The following is a 12,636-nucleotide window of genomic DNA, read 5'->3' as shown; positions in this document are numbered from 1 at the left end:
TCCTTCTCATCTCCGGGGCTCCCTCTCCGTCTCGCTGCCAATCGCCTCCCATCTGGATCTTCCGTCTCACCGTCACTCCCCTGCCTGCGGGTAACTGGGTGGAGGTCAGCGGCTTCCACGACGGGTCCGAGGGGTCTGTCCCCCCTTCGCTCAATGCGGGCGATGGGTTCCTTTCCTCTCTCAACTCCTCTGCACCTCGAGGGTTCGCCTGTTCTTCTTCCAGGAAGAGGAATTCCTTCATGGTTTCTCCTCCATCAGGGTTCATGCTCTCACCGGAGAGACCTTTCCTCACGGGATGAGCCGAAAAAAAAAAGGGAGTAAAAGCTTAATGTCCGCTCCTGGAAGGTGTAGGACCCAAGAAATAGGCTCACACCGCTGGTCGCAATGGAAAACTTTATTGAATCCGCCTTGCCAAGATGACTGCAAAAGCTTTTACTGACTCTCTTCCGCTTTTCCCCTCAGTATATGGGGTTGTTGCCTCCCCCCTCCTCCTTCTCCATCCACACCTCCCTTTCCTTTGGTCCTTTCCCACGTTTGAAGACCAGACCCTGTCATAAATCAGCCTATCCTGCCAAATGGTCTCCTTCCTCTGTCCTCTTGTAGTCAGGTTGCGAAAAGACCAGCTTTGATGATGCTGTTCTTTGTTGCACCCTGACATTTGTATCCGGTATATTGACTTGTTTGCTTTGTATTACATTGTATTTGTTGGTTTTGGGTTTTTAAAAGTTATATTTGCATTCTATCTGGATGATTTGGAGATCTTTAAACAGAGATTGGATGGACATATTTTGGGAGTGCTTTACTTAGGTACTCTGCATGGCAAGGGGTTGAACGAGATGGCCCTCATGCACCTACTAACTCTATGAGGCTATAATTGTATTTGAACTTTACAATTAAAAGGACAAGTATACTAAATCAAATGGCTTATTTTTTTAATTGACTCATGATTGAAATTGTGAAACAACATCCAAAATTATGATACAATATCCACCTTACAAAGGGCTTATCCAGACTGGAAGACTAGAAAACTGTCTTTAAAACTCACCATGCTTTTCACAGAAACAAAAAGACTTAAGAAAGAAAAAAATGAAAGCCTGAAATGTATCCGAATTACCAAAATGTTGTTGGGATCTCAGAAATGGAAGCAGTAGTTACAGGAGTAAAAACCATGATCTCCAGATACATTTGGTTATTCTGGAAGAGCTCACAGTCACAATTGTTTCATACCACTAACTACCATGTGATATGTAGTTTGGTGAAGGACTTACAATTCTCTGCCAGAGAGCTCTTGTACTGTAGTTCAGAGGATGATATTTGACAGTTCTAAGTACCTCAAAAGGGAACCATGGAAGTTAAAGTAGTATCAAACTTCTATAATAGTGAAGTAAAAATGCTCCATTGAACAGTTGGGAAAAGCACATTATTAATACAAAGTGTTTCTTAAAGTTAGATTTATTTGAACATGTGAGCTCCAAGTGGTTTCAGTTGTTTTGATATTTTTGATGTCTCTTAGTAGAGAATATCCAAATGCTCCTTAGTGCTTTCACAAAGGTCTTATGGGATCTGGATTTGATCACTAGACACTATGTTCTTTGTAAACAGATACAGACACTATTTTTAGTGCACCTTTGTTCAGAGCCAAACACATTGAGCTGATACACACAGAGAGAAAAATACTGAGGACTGAAACTGACCAAAGTCCAATCTGGGAAGAAATATGTTTGATGTAAAGTCTAGCAGTTTGATCCCAGCTCTTCGCTTAATTATGATTGCTCCATTAAGGCAAATGAAATGGGGAAAAACATTCCTTTGAACGCAATGGGGATTTGATCTTGACAGCAATCTTTCAATGCTCATGTGGGAATAACAGGAACGACCTACATTTCCTTCTTAGAATATGCAATTAAATCTAAACTGCAGGTCAACATGGTTTGCTTGAAAGACAGTATGCGGTAGCTTGTTAAAGAAAATGAAAGGGGGGACCAAGCTGACAGGTCAATTTTGAATTCCAGAATCAATATTTTAAAACAGACATGCTGTGTCTATTTCTCTTTTTTGCAATTTTATATAGGCATATTGTTATTGCAATACCCCGCGGGTATGTATACATTTAGCAGAATCACATAAGAATCCCTTCCTGGATTTAACCAATTTAGGAAGGTAGACTCTCTTCTTTAAAAAAGGGAGGAAGAGCAGGGCAAGAGAGGTGAAGAAGAAGAGGAAGAAAGAGTTGTTGATCACAGAAAATTAAGTAAAAACAAGTAGAAAGACTGAATCTTTTCCTTTGAACAGTGACTTTGACACATTTATTTACATAGGGAAGTAAGGAAAAACACAAGCGAAAACTAGTGGCACAAATATAAGTTAGATCTCGAAAGTGTAATCAATCCAAGAAAACTTCTGCCACCTAATTCTGATTGGTTGGTTATAATGCCTATAGAAAATGCAGGGAGGAAGATTGTTGGGGGGGGGGGGGAGGGGGAGATAGGCATGAAAACTCAATAAATATGCTATTAAACCAAAGATGAACACAAGCCTTCTCACACTCCACCAGGGACAAAACAAGATCCCAGTTAAATTATCTTGTGAGAGTGAGTTAGAAAAAGATAGAATTCACAATTCATTAAAAAAAAATAACCACCCACAGAATTCCATTACAGATGTAGTAATTTAAAAGCAAATCAGATCTTTAGTTTTGACATGCTCGAAAAACTGCTTGAGATGGAAAGTCAGCATCTTTGACGCTTGCAAGCCAACAGAAACAGTTATGTTCCTTATGCTGCTTGTTGCTAGTCTGATGTGATTAACAGATTCAATACAGGAAGCAGAAGTAATATGAGTGAATATCTCTTCTTAGAGATACTTTCTCTCCCATCCTGTTTTGGTATTGTTGATTCCTGGATTTACGCTAACCCTAACCCACTCACTCCCATTGTCTTATCTGGAATAATGGTACAGTACTTAGCGTGGACAGGGTCTATCTCTCACCCCTGGGCAGGCATCCTCTCCCTGTTGCCCCACCAAGATGTAGAGGAGCTCATCTTTCTCCAGTTTGAAGATGGCTGAAATGAAGACCCCATGGGAGCGCTTGTTGTGGTTCTTGGCTCCTTTACCTCCAGCTGCTCCATATGCTGAAATCCTGGATAAAGAGCAGCAGAAGTTAGACAGAAAGTCTACATAGCACAGCATCAAAGCAGCTACCACTGGAAAGTTTTCATGGACACACACTTCAGTGTGTTTCTACTTATAACAAAGCCTTTGAAGTGAATTCAACCAGGTACACTCAACATTCCCTACACATTAATTTTTAACATTCAGGGAACGGCAGAGCTTGCGAAAGTTACTGTTTGGATTGCAAATCCTAGATTTCAGCAGATATAGCAATGCTGATTGGAAATTCTTGGGATTGTAGCCCAAAAAGGAATTTTTCCACATTCTGGATGTGCACTACCTTACAGGGGAAATGCAAAAGTGGTAACAGAGTGGCTTTCCAGATATTGTTGGACTGCAACCCTTAAGACAGTGGTTTCCAACCTTTGGGCCTCCAGGTGTTTTGGACCTCAACTCCCAGAAATCCCAGTCAGCTTACCAGCTGTCAGGAACTGTAGGAGCTGAAGTCCAAAACACCTGGAGGCCCAAAGGTTGGGAACCACTGCCTTAAGAGCTCTAGTTTGCACAGTCAATAAAGAGGAATGCAGCCACTTGCAATCCAACAACGTCTTGTGATTCAGATGCTTTCTGGGTCCCTCTGGGGAGGCAGGATGGTCTAGAAATGAAGCATTATTATTTCTTATTGACATAATGACATTGTATGATACAGCAAACAAGATAGATATGCTGGATTTTGTATCACAAAATCACAAGTCGAACACTTCCCAAGTGTTTAGGACTGTGTGATGTATTTTCGGATGATGTGTGCAGATCCCAGGTTCTGCTCTCAGTTTCAAAATGGAGTGTATTTTTGACAGTTGATAACAAGGCAGAATAGGGAGTCATTGTATTGTCCACTCCTCTGCTTAACAGTCTCCTGTCCTGAACGGACTTTGTCCTAATGATGGTATTGGAATCCCTCTCCCCTTTTGTCCTGAGGGACTTCAACATCCATGCTAAGCCTGCTTTTTTGGGAGTGGCTCAGGACTTCAGATGCCACAGACTTCCCTGAGTCTTTTCCAAGAAGTATTTGGTGCCATTCATATTACAAGACACACTTTGGATCTAGTGTTTTGTACTGGGTGATCTGGAGGTGGAATAGCTTTCCAGAGTTCCACTATTATGGACAGATCATAACTTGATGTGTTTAGACTTACTGGGACTCAGAATATCTGCAGGAGTGAGGACCAATTAAGATGTTCCACACCAAGAGGCTTATGGATTGGGATGTATTCCTGATGGTTCTTGGGGAATTTCTTGTTGTCTTAGCTGGTGATCCTGCTGAAGTCCTGGTTGATCTCTGGAACAGGGAAATGGCCAGGACGGTGGACAAAATCTCTCCCAAGGGTCCCCTCTCATGAAACAGAGCCAAGCAATTCTATTGGTTTATTAGGAAACTGGTGGTGATGAAACAAGTGTATTCGAGACTGCAGTCTTGATTGTGGAAAACTCAGAATAAAGCTTACCAAAATACTGCTTAGAGTCCATTTCAAAGTTTATGTTGTGGTGGCAATAACAACAAAGAAATCTTCCCTTTCTGCCACCATTGCAGTGTTGTCCAGCAAAGCTGTCCTGAGGAGCCTGTCACCTTTTATGTTCTATCTTACTAGAGCAGTAGGTAGACTATGCAGAAGCCCAGTGCGAAGAATTTGCATGACACTTTGCAGACAAAATTGCTCAGACCTATTCTGACTTGGATGCTGTGGTTAATATCAGACAAGTGAATATAATCTTGGCTTCTGCTTGTTTTGTGTTATTTAATATATTTTAGTTTGTGCGGCCTGAGGAAGTTAGCAAAATCCTTGGAGAGGCGAGAGCTGTCATATGCATACTAGATTCACACTTTTTTTGGCATATAAAAGTGACCAGAGCTTGACTGGTTAAATGGGTATGAAGAGTGAGTGTTGGATGCCTCACTATAGAAAAGCAGAGTGTAATCCTGACTAAAAGAGGCTGTGACAAAGTGTTTACTAACAAGCACTTCCTGAACTCGCATATAAAATTACTAGCTGTGCCCGGCCACACATTGCTGTGGCGTTTTCTGGTGGTGCTGGTGAGAAATTATTGAGGTAGTGGTGGTATTGAATGTCTGTTGTATGGTTGTCTTTATGTTTAGTATGCATTTGGTTGTTTGTGTACTGTGAAAGTGGTGAGGGTAGAGGGGGTCTATGTCCCTGTGTAGTATTGTATAGTATTTATACGTTGTCCGTGTGTTGTGAATGCTTGGATTGTGTCCTGCTGCATAGTAGAAAGGGTTGGGCTGGATGGCCCTTAGGGGTCTCTCCAAACTCTTGTGCCTGTCCCATGGGCTGAGTAGGTTTCTAGGAAACCAAGTGGGTGGAACTTAGCCTTGTAACTGGTAGCAATTGGATAAAAACAATTATTCCTCTCCCTCGAATTAGGACTTTATTTTTCTTTTCTTTTTATTGTATCAACCTAGAGCCGTGGATGATGGGTTGTGTTGTCAAATTTCGAGGTTGGGGGGCCTATAGTTTTGTTGTTTTGTCCGCTGCCCTGATGTCATCACTCTTTTATATATATAGACTAGCAAGTTTCCAAAATCTGTTTTTGAGAAAGATTTTAGAGATCATGGTTTCTGAATGAAATGGATGACCTAGACCAGTGTTTCTCAAACTATGTTCTTCCAGATGTTTTGGACTTCAGCTCCCACAATTCCTAACAGCTGATAAACTGGCTGGGATTTCTGGGAGCTGAAGTCCAAAACACCTGGAGGAGCACAGTTTGAGAAACACTGATCTAAATTCATTTCAGGTTGATGTCAGACCTGGTTATGGGTTTGAGTCGGCTTAATTTGTCTTGATAGATGAAATATGCATGGAACTGCATAGGGTTTGTATATGTTTATGTTACTTCGGCTGGTCCCTTCTATGGATGCTGATACCATTGACCATTTTTCTGGGCCACCTGTTTGGAATGAGATTCAAGGGCAAAATTCCACAATGGTTCCAGTCCTAGAGGGAACGGAGAACCCACCATAAAGTGGTTCTGGTGGATGCCTGGTTTGCTCCCTTGTTATTGGCCTGTGGAATATCTTAAATGAACTGTGTTTTTTTTTAAAAAAAATGTATAAATATTTTTCAAGAACTGTACCCACATTTTTTTGGATCCCATGCAAGGAGAAAGACAGGATACCTACCTATTTATCTATCAAGCAAGCAAAATTACTATATGAAGTTAACAAATTAGCAGTTGTAATACTATCACCATACAACAACAATACTCACATGTACTGCTTTGATTCTGGTACTTTCCATATTTGGACCCCACGTAGTGGCCCCTCTTTCTCAACAGTCACTGAAACATTGCTGTTATGGTAGGCATTATGGCATTGTGCTTGAGTTGGCCCCTGAGGGCCACTAGCCCCACAAGATGAGAACCACCAAGGAGTATCTGGTGCCTCACCTACAACCAGAAAAATATCCAGAATCATTACAGATCTGTCAGCTATCTTTTGTTTCCTTTACTAGTTCAATATTAATACAATCAGACCATTACAGCTGGGCAATACATTATCCCTAGGAAAAATGATCTTTTCCAGTTTCTCACTGGTTACAGAAGGGGATCATATGCTAGAAAATCTGATGGAAAACTAGAATAGAAAAAAATGTTCTCAGTAATAACATTGTTAGAATCAACAGCATTAGTTACCTGCCAATTTTTCAAAGTCTATGCTATGTAGATACCCAGTTCCCCCGAAAATAAGACATCCCCTGAAAATAAGACCTAGTAGAGATTTTGCTGAATTGCTAAATATAAGGCCTCCCCCGAAAGTAAGACCTAGCAAAGTTTTAGTTTGAAAGCATGCCCGGCTCCCGCCAAACAGAACACCAGAGTATGCAGGATTGGTTTCCTGATGTACATATCAGTTGTACATGGAAATAACGGTAGTAACAAGAAATTCTTGATAGGATTCAGTTTGTCTGGTTACTTTGGTTTGTGATGACAACTACTGTACAGTATATAATAAATATTAATTTTTTTGTTCAACAATAAGTGTGAATTCTTCTTCATGGAAAAATAAGGCATCCCCTGAAAATAAGACCTAGCACATCTTTGGGAGCAAAAATTAATATAAGACACTGTTTTATTTTCGGGGAAACATGGTATTTGTAAAGCAGCCTTTTTGAAATACAGATAGATACGAGAGGAGATCTTGGCAAACTGGATTGGCAGCCAGGGCCGGCCCAACGCGGAGGCCACTGAAGCACCCACTTCGGGCGCACGGTCCCGGGGGCGCCGTGGAGGCCAGCCGGGCAAGGGCGCGCGGGGCGGGAGGCAAGGCCCCGTTGGGGCGGAGCCCCGCCTCCCGCCCCATGCGCCCTGGCACCGCCTCTCACGCTGCGTGAGAGGCGGGGTCAGGATGAGCAGCGTGGGAGGCGGGGCCAACCCTGGCCCCGCCTCCCGCGCAGCTCACCCTCGCCCGTCTTGCCTTCTCCAGGTGGCCAGACTGCAGCGGAGGTCTCTCCAGGCTGCGATTGCGGCCTGGAGGAACCTCCACTGCAGTCTGGCCAGCTGGAAAAGGCCAGGGCTCACGGGGCGGGAGGCAAGGCCCCGTCTGGGCGGAGCCCCGCCTCCCAGCCTGCACGCCCTGGCCCCACCTCTCACTCTGCGTGAGAGGCGGGGTCAGGATGAGCAGCGCGGGAGGTGGGGCCAACCCTGGCCCTGCCTCCCGTGCAGCTCACCCTCACCCTGGCCTTTTCCAGGTGGCCAGACTGCAGCGGAGGTCTCTCCAGGCCGCAATCGCGGCCTGGAGGAACCTCCGCTGCAGTCTGGCCAGCTGGAAAAGGCCAGGGCGCACGGGGCGGGAGGGAAGGCCCCATCTGGGCGGAGCCCCGCCTCCCGGCCTGTGCGCCCTGGCCCCGCCTCTCATGCTGCATGCGATGCGGGGTCAGGGCGAGCAGCGCGGGAGGCGGAGCCAGGGCGTGGGATGCGGGGCCTGGTCTGGCCATGCCCCGCCTCCTGTGGTGCATGGCCACACCTCCCGCAGCACGGAGGGCGCAATTTCCGCCCCCCGCTTAATATTTAAAAATTTTTCGGGCAGGCCCTGTTGGCAGCTAAGTAAAGCCTTACAAAGGATAGATATTTTCTTCAGTATTCAGAAGAGTTGCAGCATGAACTTATAGCTATAGATCTCAGGCTCTGGTCTAAGCATCTTTGAAAGGAGGATAAAAGAATTGTTATTTTGAAGAGCGATGTATGAAATCAAAAACATTTCTGTCAAATGGATAAACCTTCAGATTGAGATTATCTGTATGTCTTTGATGATATAGTAAGCTGAATGGCTTGTCTTATATGATATTGTGTAACTTTATGTTGTCCAATGCTTTCATGGCCGGAATCACAGGGTTCTTGTGTGTTTTTCGGGTTGTATGGCCATGTTCCAGAAGTATTCTCTCCTGACATTTTGCCCACATCTATGGCAGGCATCCTCAGAGGTTGTAGGACCTTTTAGGATGCCTGGCATAGATGTGGGTGAAACGTCAGGAGAGAATACTTCTGGAACATGGCCATACAGCCTGAAAAACACACAACAACTTTGTGTAACTTTCCTTGGTGTTTTCTGCCTTCAACTTTCAGACTAACAGGACAATAGCACTGCTGCCATTTCTTTCCTACTCTCACTCTGATTCCTTTGCACATAGCAAGCCTGGCGGAGCGAGAAATCATGCCTAACGTTGAGGGGCTCTTCCTCAGAACTAAGCACTGCGGGCAAAATGCTCTGGAAGACTACCTCTGTCAAACACAAGACAACTAGCCTGTGTTTTCCTTTGCATATCTCTCATGCACCAAACCCTTAAATTGTTTGGGACTATTTCACCTTTCTTCATCACAAGAAAATTGAGTAAGAGTTGCAAAGAAATGAGTCACTCTAGTCAACCCAGCTATTTTTTCTTCTTCTTCAGGAGATTCTATGTAGTTTCTGAATTCTGGGAAGGTCTTTAGGAGTCTTTAACAGTTGCTTCATCAAAAAAGGCCACTGGTCCTTCCTGTAGTCATAGTATCAGATTTAGCATCATAAACATATTCATGTGATCATGCTGAAATAATGTAATTGTAAGGTAAAGATAAAATAGTACAGTGAATGGATACACAGTGGATAAAATGGTCACCTAAAGCAAGGGGTTCTTCTAATGGATTAAAGAGACGCTCATCCAGTGTGTCAATGTCCAATTGGTAATGTTGGTTTTCATCAGGATGGCTTTCTCTTCTTCCTGTCACAATTTGAATATAAGAGAAAAGAACAGAACAAAGAAAGTCAGGAGAGGAATCAGCTGCCTCCTTTTGCCCAAAACTGAGAGGAATTGTATGTGCAAGACAAAAGAAAGACATGAAACAAACTGGGGGGTGGGGTATGATGCACATTCATTGCTATTTTTTTATACCAACAGAAATTCAGATGTGTTATGGTATACAGAAATGATATACAGTTTGGTTTACCAGACTGGGTCTGAAATGAGGCTCCAATAACATTAATCCTTAATAGATCAGAGAGCATAACATTATTATTTAGATTTTATGTCACTATATAATTCTTGTCTGATTCTGTCTGACTATATTAGTTTAGGTTATTGATGTTGTACTCATTTCACTGATATTAGGTTTAATTTGATGTTAGGTTTTTAACACTGTATTCATATGTGGGATCTTGTTGGGATTTTATGCCAATATTTATCTGTTTTTGTTTTTAAGGCATGCCGTTGTTTGTTGGAGTCCACCCTGAGTCCCTTTGGGGAGACAGGGCGGGATAGAAATAAAGTTGATGATGATGATGATGATGACACCATAAAGTTCATCAAGCAGGATGAAGGCACCTGTCCTCCTTCATCTTCCAGTACCCAAACTTTCAGCTGCATTCATCCTCTCCCAATATAACTTGTCTCTGAATGTACACTAAAATTCCTGTTCCAAGATTGGCTAAGGATCAAAGTTACTGGAATCCAGTAGTTTCCAAAAAAGAGCCTATCCACTCACTGAGATCTCTAAGGGTAACTTTTTTCACAACTTTGAACATTCCAAATTGCCATTGGTTGGGAAGCAAAGGAAACTACTTTGTACCCGCTTTCAAACTGAACAATCTAAGATGAACAACCTACCTTTCCAAAGTCTCATGAAGAGTGGATGGAGCTTGGCTTATCAAATCGTTGGCTGCATTTATACGCTCTGGGTTTTTGTGAATGTTCTAATCAGCTAAGTGCTTGGCTGTTGTTGTTGTTTAACTGCTAAAACATGTCACTTTTAAAAGGAACCATACTGACTACAAACATTGGCTTGGACACAAAATTTTCTTTCCATAAATGGAAGGGCTCCTACTGTTCAGGGAAGGGCTTTCAATCTAGCAAAGACTTATTCCAGCAAGAGGAAGGAAGGGGGTCATTTTAATCAATTCTTCCTGTCTCCCTCAGTTCTCTACACTATATTCACACCATTCTATGGGATTTCCAACCATAAACTACAAAAATATTAAAGAGAGGGGGGGGAGAGCTATAAAGGAAGGAAATACAGTTTGAGATGTTGGAGCTTGAACTTTTTTTCCTCTTGTCCTTAAGGCAAGGGGAGGAATCACATGAAGATAACATTGCCTTGGAAATGTTTGGGTCCTCTGTAGCCATTGTCTTCTGTTTTGCTTGAAAAACTCTCTTTTGGATGAACTAATCTCATAAGGGTTCCTCAAAACAGTATTTTCAAAATTTGTTAAAAATGGAATGGGCAACAGTATGGTTCTTCCCTGCCATTGTTCAATGAAGACCCAGGTAAATATATTTTTGTATCTTATGCTTAATAAAATCATCAGGGCCCACCCCTGTAATATCAGATCATCTCTATATCCTGGATTTGGGCCTTGAAATCTCAGGGTCTGAGATGCTCCTGACCTGGCAACTCTACAATCAAAATAAGGATGACAGTTCTGGCAATATTCTCACTACTCTTCAGGCAGTATTTCTTTTTTGGGGAAAAATAGAATGAAAAGAATATCCACAAATGTTTTCGTACGTGGCTAGAAAGGGTGTCTTGACAGCCTGGGGCAAATCTGTAAGCCTTCATGAGAGATTTTTCACCACTGCACAGCACTACTTCATCCTCTCAGTTCCCTATCCATTATGGAACTTCGTTGGTGGCAAAAAAAAAAAAAATCTCATGAAGGGTTACGTGTTCAGAAACAGGGAGGTAAAGCATGACATTTTGTACTAAAGTTGCTTTTTTTTGGGGAGGGAAAACAAATATTGAAGTATGAGAAATAACTTAAAAATGTACAAAACATTCTGCAATCTTGTCCAAGAAGGATGTCTTTGTATGAAAAACAATTAATATTTCCATCCCAAAGGAAAAGTAATACAATACAGACTATTTGTATTGTATTAAAACAACGCAAAATGCAAAATTATTGTAACACACATACACACATTTGCCACATTTGTAAAAAGGACAACTCTCCAGAACAAATTTCCAAGGATGGGTGCATAGATAGTTGGGGGTGGGGGTGGGGACAAATTCCAGCAAGCAGAAATATCCCATGGCAAACTTCCATTTAATTCTAACGCTGGATCCAAACCAGTGATACCAGAGTCGTAATGGGCATCCCAGTATTTCCTTTTATATTTGTGTTTAATTCAGTTTTGCTTGATTTTCAGTCTGCAGCATGAAAGGGGAGAGCATGACCTTTTAACTCTGCCTTATACCTACACAGCAGCTGTTTCCTGCCAGATGAACCAGTTCAATTCTAGCTGTGCAATTATCCTGAGCACGAAAACACTTAGAGATAATAACCTTGTTTCCCCCTCACAGGCAATCCTGGCAGAGTCACCAATAAGCAATTGTTTCAGCATTTCAGCGAGACAGAAATGACCTCTCTTGGGGGTTAGTTATTATCCTGGGGTGAAGAGGGATGAAACAATCGTGCAGCAGATATGAGCTCTCCCCATGCTTATCGAGACCAGTGGATGAATGGGCGAAACAAAAGCTTAATACCAAAAAGATCTAAAGAGGTCCCTGGAGTGCAGGAATATAAGAGGCCAATGCAGGCTAAAGACTGTGCCTTCGTGCCTGAGGACTGTAGAGACTGGATATGCATTTGATATGTATACAGATATGCAAATTGAGCAAGGTTTTCTTGTTTAACTTCATAGGCCCCTTCCGATGTTGGGATCCAAGTCACATCAATCCTAGCCAGCAGAGCCAATGGTGATGAATGATGGGATTACAGTCCGTCAGCTTCTGAAGTGGCACATATCCCTATGCTAGACTGTCGCCACATACTCTATATCCAACTGGTAGTGGAAAGTTCCAGTTTTTCCTATTGGGCAATCTAGCCACCAACTACGATTAAAACTGAGATTAATGTAAAATAAACTAACTGGATAAAAGAAAAAACAAATAACGTTACTTTACACTGAGCACAAAGAGGTTCTTAGTCTCCTTGGCCTTCAATTGAATTTCTTAGGAAGCTACAGGTCATGAACTCCTTCT

The 12,636-nt window shown here is 42.5% G+C and overlaps 1 protein-coding gene across 2 annotated transcripts in view; it reads right to left on the bottom strand.

Annotated features, from left to right (window-relative positions):
* ltk (leukocyte receptor tyrosine kinase) overlaps positions 1 to 12,636 on the bottom strand; it is a 149,229-nt gene that overhangs the window by 45,489 nt on the left and 91,104 nt on the right. For both annotated transcript variants that reach the window (XM_062968154.1, XM_008104363.3), the window contains exons 11-13: positions 9,282 to 9,383; positions 6,396 to 6,573; positions 2,989 to 3,139 (exon numbers count right to left, since the gene is read on the bottom strand). In XM_062968154.1, the coding sequence (XP_062824224.1) occupies positions 2,989 to 3,139; positions 6,396 to 6,573; positions 9,282 to 9,383 (431 nt within the window). The remainder of the gene's footprint in view (positions 1 to 2,988; positions 3,140 to 6,395; positions 6,574 to 9,281; positions 9,384 to 12,636) is intronic.

Source organism: Anolis carolinensis, chromosome 1 (assembly GCF_035594765.1).
Source record: "Anolis carolinensis isolate JA03-04 chromosome 1, rAnoCar3.1.pri, whole genome shotgun sequence".
NCBI classification, from domain to species: Eukaryota; Metazoa; Chordata; class Lepidosauria; order Squamata; family Dactyloidae; genus Anolis; species Anolis carolinensis.
The sequence above is the reverse complement of the archived record's forward strand: the minus strand, read 5'-3'. Positions and strand labels throughout refer to the sequence as shown.